Here is a 19125-nt window from a genome sequence, read left to right as displayed (position 1 = left end):
CGATTAAAATAAGTGATCTCCAAAGAGGATTAATAGGAAAATGAATGTTTCTGTATTTTCTTGTTTCAGAAGTGAATTACGTCCATGTAAAGAAAATTGTTGACCTTTTATCGAAAGATAGCGAATCAGGAAAGAAAAATTTCTTTGGTCAATATTCAAATGAAATGACAAAGGTCAGTTTATTTTCTTTAATATTAAACATTAATCAGTTTTGTTTCATTTGGCTCCATCTACCCCGAGAAACAATTTGTCTTTGAAAGTGGTCGTCTATGATGAGTTTTAGTGAAAAAAAGGGTGTAATGCGATGAATTACCCCATCTCACACACACACAGGTTATCAACAAGTCATAGGATGATTCCAATATTTTTTTTCCAATTTTGTCACAATTACTGATTCCAATTCTTTTAAAATCTCTAAATATTTAACTTTAAAGCTGTTTTTTTTTTTTTTATTTTATTTTTTTTAACTTTTTAAAATTATTTTCCAGATCACTATAAAAAAAACGTAATATATGTAGATATGTTTGCAAATGTAAACATATACTTACAGGTTGATCTCTAGGTTTTAATTTCATTGATATTTAAAATAAGTAGAAATTTGTTTTCCTTATCACCAGCAATCGAAAATTGTTTCAAATAAAAACAACCAAAAAACTAAACAAAAGAATAATTTCTGGAATCGAAAAATATGTGCAAATTTTTCTGATTTCAATACCCCAAAAAGTTCCAATTTTTTTCGATTCCCAGTTCTAATTCTGATTAATCATCCCAACACTAATATCTATCTATAAAGCGAAAATGTTTGTGTGTGTGCGTTTTCGTGTATGTCCAAGAAAGGCTTTTTTCCAAGAAAAACTTTTTATATCGCGCCTAAATGATAATATCTACGAGTTAACAACCGGGGGTCGCCTGTCTTAATTTGCCCGACTTTCAAAAGATTCAACAATTTTCAATCACCGCATGTGCATTAAGCTTTTTCGTATAAAACAAGAAGCGAACAGACTCATGATAAATAAAACACTGTCCCGCACTCAAAGTTGACGTCATTAGCTTGTCAAAAACGGGCACCTGCTATTAAATGTCACACTTTTTTTTTTTTTTTTTTCTCACTTTATTATTTTCCAACTGCGTGTCAAGGCTTTGTTTTTTTTTTTGTTTTTTTTTTTAAACAAACACCCAGGACACCCAACCAACGATTTTTCTTTTCACTTACCCAAAAAAACACACACCTACAAACACCCGGGCAACGCTGGGTACCCCCCCCCCCACTAGTCTTCTATATATATAAAAGCGAAAATGTTTGTGTGTGTGTTTGTATGTCTCACAAAAACTTTCGACATGGGCCACAGATTTTCGCCATATAGGTATCATTTTAAAGCTCCAACCTTCGCCCGACAAATATCGAAAAATTGGCCAAAAACATTAATTCCTTCACCCTAAACTGGGGCCTTTTCTACAATGTGTTTTTTATGTAAACACAAATGGTTCACAAATAATGTAGGTAATCAATAAAGATTTTTTTTTTTTTTTTTTTATTCAAAAAACTTATTTGCAGACAATTTAAATGCAATCTTGGTTCTCGTGACTCTTTGGCTCCCAATTTTTCGTCTGGTAACATTTTAATCACATAATTACTGTGTCGCGACAATTAAAGAAACCATTTCATCAAGTGCCGCTTGTTATGAATTGAGCTGAATACGATATTAAAAATCACTTTTTTGGTACTTATGCAGTCATGTTATCAGGCTGGCGGGTGTTGTGTGACTATTCTGTACTTTCACCTAACAATTTAATAAAAAAAAAAAAATATCGTAAAACTTGAATTAGATAATCAGTTTATTATATATATTTTTGGACTTAGCGTGTGTGTGGAGATATATATATATATATATATACTAGCAGTTCTGCCCGGCTTTGCTCAGGCCCTAAGTACTGTTTATAAGGTTATGTGCATATGTATATATTAAAAAGTGTGAATATGTAAAGTAATGCCTTTCTGTATAATAGTCTTCCTTAACTACCATAGAGAAAAGACACAGACATTTTCACTTTTATATATATATATATAGATTGGATGCAATATATGGTAATGATTTAAAGTCTAAAAACAAAAAACTCCTTCACCACCACCGAGAATCACCAAATCAAAACCGAAACGCCTTTGCCGTAAATGACTGGGCTATGAAAACATGTTTACTGCAAAGCTAAAAAATAAAATGTGAACCAATAGCTACTACGTTATGTATTCGTAATGTCGGTGTTCGACCTTCACTTGGCAAATTGCATTTTTTAAAATTTTCACACTTTTGCACCGATTTTTCTGGGCTAAAACCCAAATATAAAATTTTGCTGGATTCAAATACCTTATATATGAAGTTTATGTCTGTAAACCCAAAACTCTAGGAGGAGTTTGGTAGGCAAAATTTGTTAAACAAAAGTATATACGTATACGTAAATATATATGGAAACAATTTTGTGTTTTCTATAAACTTTTTACGCAAATATTAAACAAGTATAAATCATGTAGAATATCTGCATGAATATAATTACACGTAATCATTAACTAAAGATGATTATCCCATTAGAAAACCGAAGGGAATTAATTAAAATGAATGTTTAAAAGAATATCCAAATTAGCTAAGATCTTTTGCTAGTGAATGCAATTCCACAACCCATATATAAGAACATTGTATTTTCTTTTTAAATAAATAGAAAAGAGGGGTTTTAATATGAATATCAATACACACAAAAGAAAAACGAATTTATAGGAGTATAGATAAAAATATATATAGATAAAACTACTTTTTACTGTTAGAATAAAAAATCCCATTGGGTTAATTACCGAACTGGCGGGTGTGTTGTAACTACTCTGTACTTTCACCTAACAATTTAATAAAAAAAATTGAATTTAACTTGAAAATACTAGTTTAAAAAATATCAGGGTAACATAAGTGTATAAGCACCATTTTATTTTACATATTTCATTTCCAAATGACCCTTTTGAATACATTCACAATGATTTAAATTTAAAGTGTTGTGTAATGATTTCTAAAAAAAAATAAGTATACTAAAAAATGATTAACTTGGTCATGGTAACATTTATTTATTGTATTTCTCTCTCTTGGTCATTACCGTGTTAGGAAAAAGATTTTTTTAGGATTAATTACACACCACTTTAAATTTCAATAATTGTGAATTTGGTACTTGTGCATAATTAGAACCAGACATAAGTCTGTGTCTAATCGGCTTTGCTCGGAATTTGACGTCTTGTTACTTGTTACGGTAGGTTGTTGTTTCTTAGTTTATTATTTATTTTGTTTATTTCTTGTGTTAAAATTATTATATTTACATGTTTCCTTAATTTTTTGTTTTTTTGAGCAGCGTTTGTTACACTTTCATAATCAGCGGAGCTCGGCAGTTAACGTCGTATTCTGAGCAACGCTGATCGGACGTTGAGTTACGTCTGGTTCAAATTATGCACCAGTACCGTGAATTTATTCAAGCTGTCCTTAGGAAATTAAATATGTAAAATAAAGTGGTGCATACCGTGCTATTTAAGTCAAATTTTATTTTTTATTTTTTTTTACAAGGTAGTCACCACTTATCAAGGCCATAGAGCCACTTGGGGATAAGGGTTATTGCGTGTACAGTAATTAATGGAATATTATCATAGTAATTCAAGTTTTACAATGTCTTTGTTTTTTTATTAAATTGTTAGGTGTGTCTAAAGTAAATAAAAAGTGGGTTCAAATGGAAACAAAAACAGATATAAGTGTCTCTCTTTCTCTCTCGGTCGTTACTGTGCTAGAAAATGTGTTAATGGATTCATAATTAAGCCAACGATAAATGTAACTTACATGTTAGGAAAAAGATAATATAGTTCTTCTTTTTGTTTAGGAGTGTAATATTTTCACAACTAAACAATAAAATGTACAAGTTTTTCAGCTGGAAAATGTCTTGAATTATATAAATAAAGTGTAAGAATATTGTGTAGGTACAGAAATGGCGTTGTGATTTAGTTTTGACCTGTTCGTTTAATGACTGAATAAAGGAATTATAGAATGTATAATTCTCAGCCAATCAGATGGGCCGGATTTATAGAAGGGAGAAATCATTTGTGCAGATCGAAGATCGTAAGAATATGCGATTGTGTAGGAAATGAGTAGTCAGTTAATGACGGAGAAGACCCAACAAGGAGAAAAAATTGAATAAATGCACACGATGTAGAATGGAGGTGTAAGAGGACTTGTGTAAGAGTGGGTAAAAATCTTTCTACTTCCTCTGTAGGTTACGACGATGATGAACATGGCACTCATTGGAATGAATGTAATGTTTTAATATTACACATTAATGTGTATGTAATTGCGTTCTAAATAAGGTAATGGCTAATGGCGTAAACCTAATAAATTTTTATATGCCATCTGTTGTTGTCAACCTATGGTAGTTTTGTCGAGAGGAAAAAATGCGCCTCCTTTAACAAATCTAAAGTAGGATATGTTATAAACGAAACAAACCACATTTGTAGCAAATGCACTAACGAAATAGACAAAATCACTACCACTAAGCATTTCCAACAAATATTAAGATGAAACGGATACCCCACTAATAACCTACACAATCCTAGAATACCCATAAAACAAAAATCGCGCACACACCCAAACACTTTAAACTACCACACTTTAACGATAAAATAACATCAGCTGATGTTTTTTTAATTATATGTGCATTTTATTTTTAATTATATATGCAGAGCCATTTGCAGAGAAAAAACAAAGCATCAGCTCCAAAGCCACACTGAGACAACAATTATCTAAAATCAAGAAAATAATAAACAATGACCCATGCACTCTACCAAATTGCCTCCTCAGCAACAAAACTGTGGATGCACATACTCAGTTTATCAATTACAATGTACGATATGTAGCGAGTTCTACATCAGAAACACAATTAGGCAATTACATATATGCATAAAAGAACACACCATCACAAAAGACATAAAGATAAAAATATTTGCCATAGAAAGAGATCAAGGGAACTTAAGATTGAAAGAAGCAAAATGAAAAAAAAAACTCAAAATAAATAGCAGAACTGAATTACAACTTCCTAATATAATTAACAATATATACATATTACGATAAATAGATATGAAACAGTTATCAACCCAAAGTAAAAAGTAGAACCAAATAACAACTTTCTCATGATACATATGATAAATAAGTAGAATTGTCAAAATCATCATTTCCAATGAAGGTCACTTCGATACATAGAAATGTTAACAATACAAAGGCAAAGAAAAGCAACAAAAAATATGAGAAAAGACTGGATGGATAGAAACAAAAGTCCACAACTGTCTGATGCTAAGATTTTATTCTCGGCTGCAAAGAAAGGTTTTTTGTGAGTAATAAGTACGAAAGATAGAAACACTGGTTGAGTAGTTATTTTTTTTTTACTACTTAATGCTGTTTTTATTTCTGACAAGATTTCGACCAAAATAGGCTTTTTTTTTTTTAGAAGGTCGTAATTAATACTTTTAGCAAAGACAAAGTAAACACACAATCTACTACTATTATCTGAAATCATGTTCAGAGTGTGCTTTTAGCAAAGAATTTATTTCCTCATTTTTCTGAAGGAATAATCTGTAAAAAAAAACAGTTCTTTGTTTTTTGACAATCTCTGAAGAATCAAAGAAGTCTGAAAAAAAAAACTTTGTTTCTTCTTTGAGTTTAGTTGGAATAGAAATATTCTTCAGGTGAGGATCGAACCCACGACCTTCAGATTATGAGACTGAATAGAAATATTCTTTTCTTTTGACTTAGAAAAACTGCAGCTCGAGATGTGTCCGTTTTTCTTTAGAAGAAAATATTCAGAGATACATGCTTTCAATTCAATCTTTCCTAGTGAGAATATTTCCGATGTGTGTGTTCTCTCTTCCAAGCTGGTATTTTTCTGACATATTTAACTGCAAGTCGTCAATACATTTCTTGGTTTCCCTTGAAGTAGATTTCTCTTTGCGAGATATGAATATGTCCGGTAACTTAGACGCAATCACTTCAACATTTTCACTTCACCAAGTAACTTAGACAAGTCATTTCAACATTTTAACATCCTGTTTAAACTGAGAAAAGATACTATGTCAACACATTTTGAATGTCCAATTCATTCCAGTCCCAATTCGAACTCTTCCATTCTGAACTCCATTTCTACTCCGTACCATGCTGAACTCAATTCAATTTTGAACTGCCAACTTCAGTTTTGAAATTTATTACAAAATGTGGTAATGCTCAGATCAATGAACAGGCAGAAATTAGTCACATGACCAACATCAGCAGTCTGCAAATTTAAGAGAAAGAAACTTGTGTTTAAACAAACTGCTAGTATATCAACATTTATGATAATAAAAATAAAATAACTTATAATCAAGGGAGATAAACTTTCCATTTTAATAACAGGAATTACGCCCCTTCACAAAAGACACGAAGCAAGAAAAAAAAATACAACAAAAATAAAACCATTTAAATTTAATTAAATTCAAATAGAAAAATAAAAAAACGATGCTAAATGAATAATAAACAGGATTGTTTTACTTGCACTTTAATCACAAGCAAATTGAACTGGTAAATATTTTCATAAATTTTAATATGAAAAGTCTATTACTTTTTTTAAAGAAAAGGGAAAGACTTGCAGGTGCATATTAAAATACAGTCAAAAGATAGATTTAAAAAAAAATGTCTGGAGCAAGAACAATTTTACATAATTGTCATGGCGAAAATAGTAATATACCCAAAAATTATGAAAAATCATCAAGTAGAAAGTTATTTATAGTGAAAATTGGGTAAAATTGCAGTTATTTTTAAAGACCTTAGGTAGACAGTAGGAGTCTCGATGCAGGGGACATAATTCTGAAACAAATATTTTAAATTACTTGTTCAATGGCTGCAATATTTGTTGTCTATAGCAATAGACTTGTTTTACTAAAAACACAATAGCAGTTGCTCAAAATTTAACGTAGTCAATCAAAATTTTTGGTTATATTACAATTTTCGATAAGACGAGAATGTAATATTGTTTTTGCTTAAAATGATACATTTAAAAAATCGATTTGCCGACTATGTTAACCAGCACCAACTTGTGTATAAAATAGTGAATTATCTCCATTACTTTTGATTCCTTGTTATGCTGGGAATCAGTGTTTAGATTGAAAAACATTAAACATCACAAGCAGGAAACCTGCTTGAGTTTGTTTTTTTTATAAACAATCCTTGATATATGGTAGAAGTAGAATAAGTTTTACATTTGCATTGACTAAGCAAAGCATGAAAATCTGACATACAATTTCTGTAATTTATATATAGTCTAGCCTGGGTTCCCAGGTGTTCGGAGTAGTGTGCTGAGCAAAAGAAAAAAATGTGGTAGTAGGCAGGCAAGCTCGAACCTGTGATGTGAAGATGGAAAAGAAAGTGAAAGAAAATCTGACGTCTTACTGCTACTCCATGATGCAACCGGAAGTCTAAAGCGTTCAAATTTAACGTAGTCAATCAAAATTTAACGTAGTCAATCAAAATTTAACGTAGTCAATCAAAATTTAACGTAGTCAATCAAAATCAAAATGTAACGTAGTCAATCAAAATGTAACGTAGTCAATCAAAATCAAAATGTAACGTAGTCAATCAAAATCAAAATGTAACGTAGTCAATCAAAATCAAAATTTAACGTAGTCAATCAAAATCAAAATTTAACGTAGTCAATCAAAATCAAAATGTAACGCAGTCAATCAAAATCAAAATGTAACGCAGTCAATCAAAATCAAAATGTAACATAGTCAATCAAAATCAAAATGTAACATAGTCAATCAAAATCAAAATGTAACATAGTCAATCAAAATCAAAATGTAACATAGTCAATCAAAATCCAAATTTAACGTAGTCAATCCAAATTTAACGTAGTCAATCAAAATCAAAATTTAACGTAGTCAATCAAAATCAAAATGTAACGTAGTCAATCAAAATGTAACGTAGTCAATCAAAATCAAAATGTAACGTAGTCAATCAAAATCAAAATGTAACGTAGTCAATCAAAATAAAAATTTAACGTAGTCAATCAAAATGTAACGTAGTCAATCAAAATCAAAATTTAACGTAGTCAATCAAAATTTAACGTAGTCAATCAAAATCAAAATTTAACGTAGTCAATCAAAATCAAAATTTAACGTAGTCAATCAAAATCCAAATGTAACGTAGTCAATCAAAATCCAAATGTAACGTAGTCAATCAAAATCCAAATGTAACGTAGTCAATCAAAATCCAAATGTAACATAGTCAATCAAAATGTAACGTAGTCAATCAAAATGTAACGTAGTCAATCAAAATCAAAATGTAACGTAGTCAATCAAAATCAAAATGTAACGTAGTCAATCAAAATCAAAATGTAACGTAGTCAATCAAAATCAAAATTTAACGTAGTCAATCAAAATCAAAATTTAACGTAGTCAATCAAAATCAAAATGTAACGTGGTCAATCAAAATGTAACGTAGTCAATCAAAATTTAACGTAGTCAATCAAAATCAAAATTTAACGTAGTCAATCAAAATGTAACGTAGTCAATCAAAATCAAAATGTAACGTAGTCAATCAAAATCAAAATGTAACGTAGTCAATCAAAATCAAAATGTAACGTAGTCAATCCAAATGTAACGTAGTCAATCCAAATGTAACGTAGTCAATCCAAATGTAACGTAGTCAATCAAAATCCAAATGTAACGTAGTCGATCAAAATCCAAATGTAACGTAGTCGATCAAAATCCAAATGTAACGTAGTCGATCAAAATCCAAATGTAACGTAGTCGATCAAAATCAAAATGTAACGTAGTCAATCAAAATCAAAATTTAACGTAGTCAATCAAAAGCAAAAAATGACTTGCAGAAAAGGCGTTGCTTTTAAACCTGCCATGAAAGCAAATTAGCCACAAGCTCATTTTTAATGTGCGGGGGATACCAACTTCCCCAAAGGGGGGGGGCACTTTAGCAGTATCCAGATAAATAGTAATTGTTTCAGTATGAAGGGTTTCCCTTACCTTGACCAATGACCAATTTCAGAACAGATACTACCCTGCTCAAAGGTCAGGTGTTTGTGCTTGAATAGTTTTGCTTTATTTATGCGGAAAAAAAAACAGCCGAGACGACGGCATGGTGGGAATTTTGTTTAACTTGATCAAAAAAAAGATGGAGACAATGTCCGTTTTGTCATATGATTTGGGAAGTATGTGAAAACTTCTTGCAAAATCTGACGCGAGAAGCCCGATGCAAAAAGCCTTACGCAAATGCTCGCGCCCATTTTACGAATATCTTATAGAAAACCCAACAATGGATTTTATGTATAAAATCTAATCATTATATTTGGTTTAGCATCTATTTTACATGTTGGCATGCATTGGATGCCTTTAAGAAATTGACTTCCAAACTAACATATCTCTGGCCAGGTATTTATCTCTTTTCTCGGGCCCATTTTTACTACTTCCTCCTATAGTTTCCTGTGAATTGAACCTGCTGCCTTGACTTTTCTACATTTCTTACATTGGGGGAGGTTCTGTATGACATAGACGAGTGTATATTTTATGTACGTGTGTCTAACTTGTGCATTGTCTAGTGGTATAAAAATTACAACAAATCCATTTTAACAACAGACATGTAACAAAAAGGACAAATAACATCTTGTTTGACGGATCCTCAGGAAAAGCTGCAAAGAAGATTCATCCCAATGAATCAATAAATCTTGGGTTGTCTTTTCAGCAAATTTTATTTCCGATGTTTACCCATTGGAAAGCTGCCGCTGGTCCTGGACTAACGCATTCTGATCCCCTCTATTGGGAGCCATCATAATCCGACTTGAACCACTCTCTCTCTCACTCTCTATCTTTTTGTGTCTGCTCTCCCTCGCTTCCAATTTCTGACTCATCAAATCATTGTATCTTTTCCGAAAACTCTACCTAAAGTCAACGTCACTTTAAAATGACTTCTACACAAGAGCTTGTCAGACTCTCGAGGTCAATCTATTTTGAATTATTGTTTATGTACTACATTCTTTACACTTGAACATAAACAATTTTCACTGTAAATATTTATTTTGCTAGGATAACATTCTATTTTTACAAATATTACAACGATCATAATAATAGACTGTTATAGCTTCATCATAATAATTGATTATAATTTCATTAATAATAATCGACCATTTAATAGTTTCTGGTGTTTTCCAACTAACAACATAAAACAACTAACTCAAGAACTCATTCTTTTAACATGTTCAGAATCTATTCTTTTAACATGTTCAGAATCTATTCTTTTAACATGTTCAGAATCTATTCTTTTAACATGTTCAGAATATATTCTTCTGCGCATATCTCTCTATACACATTTAATCTTCCTCTGAGGTTATCTTAACTAAGGATGTCTTTAAGACATACCATTCTCATATCATTTCTCTCCATGCAATGCATGCCCTCAACCCTTGCTTACATACATCATCACACTATGTACATCATCGCCTTATAGACATAATGTCATTTGCATATATTTCACCAAAATTTCATAGAAACGGATTCTATTTATGAACAAAATAAAAACAAAACTATGCTTATATGACAAACCTGCATCTGTCTGGTAATTATTTTGAGACAATTAGACACACAAATTTGGTAGAAATAATAACCGACTTACGCACCTTAAGAGGGGCTATAAGTAAAAAGCAAAAGAAAATTCCACCATTTAATTTTTTTTTTTTTTTTTTTTTTTTTTTTTTTTAAGATATTTTAAAAAATTGTAACTTTATTATAAATTGTGTGTAACAATTTTTTTTATTTTTACAGGAATGGTCTGATATTATGAAACTGTATGAAAAGGATAATATATATCTAAGTAAGTATATAAAGAAATTATTAAAATTAAAAATTAAAACTGAGAAATCTATCTGGTTGGGCTCCTTGTCTGGGCCAACGTGACTCTCCAGATTTCCCTGTCTTCCATCAGCTGCCTCAGATCTTCAGGATCACAGTTGGTGTTATGTGTAATTTGATGGATGAACATGGATCTAGGTCGTCCTATGCTCATGTGTACATGCCATGGAGTCGACAGCAATACATTTGTCAGCAGCTCTTGCTTTCTTGCAGTGAACAACAAATCATCTTTCCGTCCATCTTTTTAGTTCATTTGCATCTTCACCTTACGATGCTCCAAAGAATCAAAAGTGTTCATGATAAACATATGCAATATTCTTTTTACTTTAACACAAAACATTTTTCGAAATAAAAAAAGCAAAGATTTCTGTTTGCTTTGATAATGTTTGCTTTATATAGAACTAGCAGAGGTACCCGGCAATGCCCGGGTGTTTGGAGGTGTGTATGTTGGAGGGAGGGGGGGTAGATCAAAACAATCCTAAAAAAAAAAAACGTTGGCCGGTTGTTTGGAGGTGTAAAAGAAAAAAAAAAAGTTTTAGTAGGAAGGTAGGCTTGAACTCCGAAGCCTTGCTGCAAAGGTGGAAATGAAAGGGGAAAAAAACCCTGAGACCTAACCATCTCGGCCACGAGCGGGAGAAGAAGTGAAGGAAGTGATAAGTGTCTTAAGTTAACGTTAATAAAGTGAAATTGACAGGTGCGAGAAAGTTAAGTCGCGTGATGTTTGACCTAATTTTGTGCTGCAAGCCAGTTTGCTTCCCCCGCCCCATCATTTGCTGTTTTTATACTGAAAAGTGTAACAAAAATATCTCAAATAGCACATAAAAGTCGGGCAAATTAAAGATAGCCACAACCCCCGTTCTTATAAAAGCATATAAAAAGTTTTAAGAGTGAGCCGACCAAGAAGCCCGACGAAAAAAGCTTTTGGCAGACATACAGAAAAAATGCACACACACACTCACACACACACACATACTAACACATTTTCACTTTTATGGATAATAGATTATTAGTAGGAATGTCTGGCATTGTTCAAGTACATAAATGTTAAAAAAAGTATTAGAATGTGTATATGTAAATATGTATTATATAAAATAAAACATTAATTCAAGTCCATAAGAGGAAAGGCAAACAAACAAAAAAACTAGTGGATGATGATAATGTCTGTTATTGCTTGAACACTTGACTAATATTGTATAATAAAAATGAAGAAAAATAGATTCACAACAGGATCAATGTTACTTAGTATCAGAAATTGACAAATAACAGGATTGATGCTTGTTTCAAACATATTGAAGGTACATTTTTTATATTCAAAATGGAAAATTAAAAATAATTTAAGCAAAACGTAAAATTGGTTTCTTCAAAATATGCAAGCAATGATAGCATCTAAATATTTGCTAAAAAAGTCTAAATAACTACAAAAAGGGGAGTGCAACCAACAAATTAAAAATCTGAAAGATTCTATTTTATAACATATACTTAAAGTTTTTAGCGGGATAGTCAGTTTGCTATATAAGTTTAATATAAAAGAATCACAATGATTGAAAATTTGACGAAGTTTGTAAACCTGATTTTTATTCTAACAACCATAAAAAAACAGGACTCCTTTTATGTTTAGATTACATATAAAACTGAATCCACAAAAAGTTTAATCATTTTTCTCATTCAGAATTATTGAATAGTGATTCTTTAAAATGTAAAATAAAAAAGTGTTAAAATGTTACTTCAGTGAGCATTATTTTTTATTTTTTTTTTTTTTTAATGTTTTTATCCTGTGGAAGATTCAACTATTTTTTTTTTTTTTTTTATCCTGTGGAAGATTCAACTATTTTTTTTTTTCTTGGATCCATTCAAATCAAATTGCACATAAATTTCTAATAAAATTTTATTTTTTTAGTTGAATCCGCACAGATTATGGCTCGCAATGTTAATTATGAACTTCCTGCTTTGAAACGTCAAGTAATCCGATGCCAACAGACTGAAAAGGTTTGTGTTGACTAAAGATATTGTTGAATAATTTTCTGAAATTTCACCTTTTTTCTTCACCCATCCTCTAAATCTGTCACATTTAGCTCCAAGGGTCATACCTTAGGACACTGCTCTAATTAAACAGAACAAATCACATCAGAGTTTTGTCACTATGGCATCACTGGTCGATTAAGTTTCATGATGAAATTGCCCATTGAAACGTCCATTCAATGATTTTGAAGGAGACTCTTATGCTAATATGTGACAATCCTCCTGAAACTCCAGCCTTCTTCCGAAACCTTAGTGGTTTAGTTTCAGGCTAGCAACCTACTCCTGTAAAAAATATTCTTTTTTTTTTTTTTTTTTTTTTACACAGTCATCACCACTTATCAAGGCCCAAAAGCCACTCAGGGATAAGGGTTATTGCAAGTACATTACCTTAGTGTGGAGATTTGATGAAGTGTTTACTTAAGAGGGAGGTTCATTAGGAATTTGTTAACATTGGACTTGAAGACATTCAAGTTGTAGTCCGGTGGGAAGCAGGCAGACAGAACAGAGTTCCACAGGCGTGCAGTTCTAAGAAAGAAGCTTTGTTCATGGAATCCGCGTTTTGATTTAGGCACAGATATAGAGTGGGGGAAATTTTTCACAGTGGATTCAGCTAGACGGGTGTTTTTCATGAAAGATTGGCGAGGGGGGACCAGAGATTGGAGTTCAGACGAGCACCTGCCATGGAAATAATGATAAAACAAGGATAGGCTCGCAACGTCTCTTCTGTGGGAGAGAGGTTGCAGGGTAGAGAAAAGGGCATCCCCCACTAAACCACGAAGTCTATTTTGTACTCTGTCAAGGCAGGATAGGCTGTTTTTAGCAGCTCCTGCCCAGATATGGCAACAGTATTCCATCCTTGGATGTACTTGGCTTTTATATAGATAGAGAATTGCATCAGTAGTGAGATATCTTCTGGAGCGGTAGAAGGATCCCACCATCTTTCCAGCGACCTTGGCAACAGACTTGATGTATGTGTTCCATTTCAGATCAGGAGTAAATGTCAAACCCAGAAGCTTGTCAAAACACGGGGCCTCACCCAGACGAGAGCCATCCATCATAATTGATGCCAGATGGGGATCAGAGCGTTGATGATGTAAGGATAGGAGTTTGGTTTTGGATGCATTAAAGGTAACCAGCCACATCTTCCCCCACTGAACCACGCGCTCGAGATCAGAGGAGAGAGAATCAGGAAACTTTGTCATTTACAGCCTTTGATGTGTTGCCGTAGATGGTCGTGTCATCAGTATAGATGTCAACGAATGATTTAAGTATGTGTTTAGGGAGGTCATTGATGTAGATCAGGAAGAGAGTTGGGCCCAGGATTGACCCCTGAGGGACTCCAGCATTTATATTGCAGGCCTCCGATTTTTGTCCATCTACCACTACTCTTATGAACCTATCGGAGAGAAATGATTTAATGATTAAGAAAACATTTCCAGTTATACCGTAGCTGGAAATCTTGTGAAGTAGACCCTTATGCCATACCTTGTCGAAGGCCTTTGATATGTCAAGAGCAATTGCCCTAGAAAGGAAGCCTTTGTCAAGAGATTCACTAATCCTGTGGGATATAACCTCAGCACATCTGTGGTAGATCTTGCAGAGCGGAAACCATATTGTGTGTCACTAAGAAGGTTATTCCTGCTGAGGTGGTTGACTATTTCTCTATTTAATATTTATTCCAGCAACTTACTCATAACACACAGGAGACTTATTGGTCTGTACTGAAAGGGAGATGACTTATCACCTGAATTCTTAAATACAGGGCAAACTGATGAGGTCTTCCAGGGAGTCGGAAAGCACTTCTCCTTAAGGCAGCGCTTAAATAGTTTCGTAAGTATGGGAGCAAGTACTGGTTGAAGCTTTTTTAACACTATAATTGGGAAGCCATCAGGGCCAGTTGCTTTACTGGAATCTAGGTTCTTGATTAGCTTGGCGACCTCATGCACGGATATTTGTATGTTACCTAGCTTGTTCTGTGTTATAGGAGGAAATATGGGGAGTTGATGACCATTGTCGCATAGGGTAAAATTAGCTGCAAAGTTCTTTGCAAATAGTTTGGCCTTGTCTGACGCTGACGAGATGACCTCTGGTCCATTGATAATGGTTGGGATAGAACGCACACTTCTGTTCAGGATCCTATTTATTATTTGCCAAAACTGGTGGGAACCAAGCCGCTGATCAGCTACCTTGGATTTAACAGACTGGGCATATAGCTCTCTTGCATTTTTTATTACTCTTTTACAGTGGTTGCTGGCAGTCCTGAAGGCAGCTTTAGTCTCAGTGCATCTATTACGTTGGTAGCTATGGAAAAAGTGATTTCTGTGCGCGATAGCAGCAGCACATTCTGGGGAGAACCATGGCTGGCTGTTAGGTTTTTGTTGGAATTTTTTAGATGGTATGAATTGGTCTATGCCTACAATTAACCATTCGGTCAAATCTGATATTATAGAGGACACTTCCTTTTTAAACATGGAGTGCAGAGGTAAATCAGATATGAATGTACGGAAGCTATCCCAGTCAGTCTATGGAAACAGTTAAAAGTATACCAAATTCAGATTTAAGTCAGTGAGACTTGCAAGCAACAGACAGCTGTAGGGATGCTGCTACAGACCAAATACAATGCATCACTTGACTGCTCCATACATCACAGGATGCTGGAGTTTCTAAGTTCAAGTACTTTTCTAAGAATAGCAGTTGGTCAACTTTGTTGTGCAGCAATAGAAAAAATAATCTAGTTTATTCTGCTAAATATTCATTTTACTATTTTTTGTAAGGTAAATAGATTCCACACTGTCTATCAAGCTTCAGCTCCTGTCCCCTCACAATGTTGAATCCTTGTTTTCCACTGTCAATCCTGGCAAGCAGCAAAGTCCCATGTCTTTACTTTAGATCTCCCCAAAATGACAAAAAACTTCTTTCCTCAAAATTCTCTTTCTGCTTCCTATTTCCCCAACTGTACTAAAATTCAGAAATTTAAATAGCTTACCGTACAACTCCCTATTTAAGATGCTCCCTTTTCTTCTTAAATTTGGTCCCTAATTCACAGTAGTCCTTGATAGCAAAATACCATGTTTGTAGTGAACAAAAATTAAACACAAAACATCTTATTTTCAGATCTTAAAGGTTGGAACAAGCCATTCAATAATCTCCTTTTAGTTATACATACATTTAATTCATCCAATTTTCTATCATAAAAAAGAAATATTGTCTAACTTCATTCATTCAAAACAGGATTGTCATAAGCGAGAAGAAGACTATATTACCAAAGCAGCAGATCTTCGGCGCAAATACGATAACGCTTGCAAAAGGCTAGGAATCGAGGTAAGCAAGATTTTAACTTTCCTGTTTTTTGTTGAACATTTTTATTCTATTGTTATAAAAATATTGGTTTTTATTAAATGATATGGCAAAGTTAGCACTTCAGAATATTATTTCATTGTGACCAATACAAGGGAAAAACAAAGAATCAAAGGCCTCAAATAGAAAGCAACGATTCCAGAGCTTTATTATACATATAAACTAAAAGGCTTTATTATCATACATATAAACTAAAAGGCTTTATTATTATACATATAAACTAAAAGGCTTTATTATTATACATATAAACTAAAAGGCTTTATTATTATACATATAAACTAAAAGGCTTTATTATTATACATATAAACTAAAAGGCTTTATTATTATACATATAAACTAAAAGGCTTTATTATTATACATATAAACTAAAAGGCTTTATTATTATACATATAAACTAAAAGGCTTTATTATTATACATATAAGCTAAAAGGCTTTATTATTATACATATAAGCTAAAAGGCTTTATTATTATACATATAAACTAAAAGGCTTTATTATTATACATATAAACTAAAAGGCTTTATTATTATACATATAAACTAAAAGGCTTTATTATTATACATATAAACTAAAAGGCTTTATTATTATACATATAAACTAAAAGGCTTTATTATTATACATATAAGCTAAAAGGCTTTATTATTATACATATAAGCTAAAAGGCTTTATTATTATACATATAAGCTAAAAGGCTTTATTATTATACATATAAACTAAAAGGCTTTATTATTATACATATAAACTAAAAGGCTTTATTATTATACATATAAACTAAAAGGCTTTATTATTATACATATAAACTAAAAGGCTTTATTATTATACATATAAACTAAAAGGCTTTATTATTATACATATAAGCTAAAAGGCTTTATTATTACACATTAACAACATTGTAAAAAACCTTAACCCTGGGGTAGATTGCTTCCTATATGTGGATGACTTCCTAATATGCTGTAGATCTAGATATATATCTATAATAGAAAGGAAGCTTCAATTGTGCTTAAACAAAGTAATGAGATGGACGGAAGAGAATGGATTTAGATTCTCCAAAAGAAAAACGAAATGCATGCATTTCTGCAAACTAAAGAACATGCATAATGATCCTGTCCTAACCATGGAAGGAATGCCCATACTCGTTACTGACCAGTACAAATTCTTAGGGATTTTATTTGACAAAAAGTTAACATTCATCCCACACATAAACTATCTGAAAAAAAAATGTAACAAAGCTGTAAATCTTTTGAGAGTGGTAGCACATACCGATTGGGGTGCAGACAGGGAAACACTCCTTAAACTTTACAGAGCACTAGTCCGCTCAAAGTTAGACTACGGTTGTTTAATATATGGATCAACCCGAACATCATATATAAAAAGCCTAGACCCTGTTCACCATACTGGCCTAAGATTGGCCCTAGGAGCATACAGAACTTCCCCCGTGAACAGTCTATACACGGAAGCACACGAACCCCCACTAGATCTAAGGCGAGAAAAGTTAGCCCTTCAATATTTACTGAAACTGAAGTCTTGCCCAAACAACCCTGCATACCAATGTACCTTCTATCCTAAATATGAAGAACTCTTTAACATGAGAAGAAAAACTATCAAAACGTTCGGGCTCCGAATGAAGGAAAGCATTGAAGAATCGAAAATTCCAATCTCCAGCATTCACAACTTCATACTGCCTAAAACACCCCCATGGACCATGAAACAAGTTGAAATAAAACTCAACTTAAACAAAAAGTCCAAATCTACCACAAACCCTATTGAATATCACGACGAACTTCAACATTTAAAATTACAATATTCAGACTACACCTTTATCTACACAGACGGGTCTAAAAGCAACAATCACACTGGATGTGCAGCAACGTACCATAAAACCACAATGAAGAGAAATCTTCAAAATGAAGCATCTATATTCACTGCAGAGACTATAGCTATCGATCTAGCACTCAACATAATTTCAGAGGAAACCACCAAAAACTTCATCATTCTCACAGATTCTCTATCAGTCCTATTATCTATACAAAATCAAAAACAAGAAAATCCACTAACAACAAAATTAATAGAAAAAATCAATATCCTTTCAACTACTAAAAACATTATTCTTGTCTGGATCCCCAGCCATGTGGGGATCAAAGGCAATGACAGGGCAGATATAGCTGCAAAAAGATCTTCTCACCTTCCAACTGACAATTTTAAGATTCCACATACTGATCTTAGACCCCAGATAAAAACATACATACAGGAAAAATGGCAACTGCGGTGGAGTCAGCAAGAGGGCAATAAATTATACTCAATCAAACCTGAACTTAAGGAACGATGTCCGGACATCAAGAGATCACGCCGAGAAGATGTGATACTGACTCGGCTGCGCATAGGGCACACCAACTTTACTCATTCTTATATACTAAATGGAGAATCGGCGCCAGAGTACATCCCATGCCAGGAGACACTCACAGTAAAACATATCCTAGTTGGGTGTGATGATCTTGCCCCAACTAGAAAATTATATTATACAGAAAGCAATATGGAAGACCTTTTTGAAAAGGTCAACTCAGCAAATATTCTAGCATACCTAAGGAAAGTAAATTTATATAAGAAAATTTAAGGAAATTTAAAGTCACCCAAATATACACATCCATGTATAAATACAACATTTAATTTCTTAGTTCAATTTTATAAAAAAGGGAGGAAAGGCTGAAAAAGTCATTCCCCCCCTCCCAATAAAAAAAGTTTAAAAAAAAAAGGACTCCGGCATTAAATGACCAAATAGGTTGATATGCCGTAAAACCAATCAA

At 32.8% G+C, this 19125-nt stretch overlaps 1 protein-coding gene across 2 annotated transcripts in view; it reads left to right on the top strand.

The window, feature by feature from the left end:
• Positions 1 to 19125, top strand: part of LOC145246776 (CDK5 regulatory subunit-associated protein 3-like) — a 107893-nt gene that overhangs the window by 32656 nt on the left and 56112 nt on the right. For both annotated transcript variants that reach the window (XM_080108562.1, XM_080108563.1), the window contains exons 4-7: positions 70 to 173; positions 10862 to 10910; positions 12846 to 12934; positions 16199 to 16288. In XM_080108562.1, coding sequence (XP_079964688.1) covers positions 70 to 173; positions 10862 to 10910; positions 12846 to 12934; positions 16199 to 16288 — 332 coding nt within the window. The remainder of the gene's footprint in view (positions 1 to 69; positions 174 to 10861; positions 10911 to 12845; positions 12935 to 16198; positions 16289 to 19125) is intronic.

This window comes from Euprymna scolopes, chromosome 24, assembly GCF_053919585.1.
Source record: "Euprymna scolopes isolate OS-2025 chromosome 24, ASM5391958v1, whole genome shotgun sequence".
Lineage (NCBI taxonomy): Eukaryota > Metazoa > Mollusca > Cephalopoda > Sepiida > Sepiolidae > Euprymna > Euprymna scolopes.
This window is presented reverse-complemented; position numbering and strand designations above follow the sequence as displayed.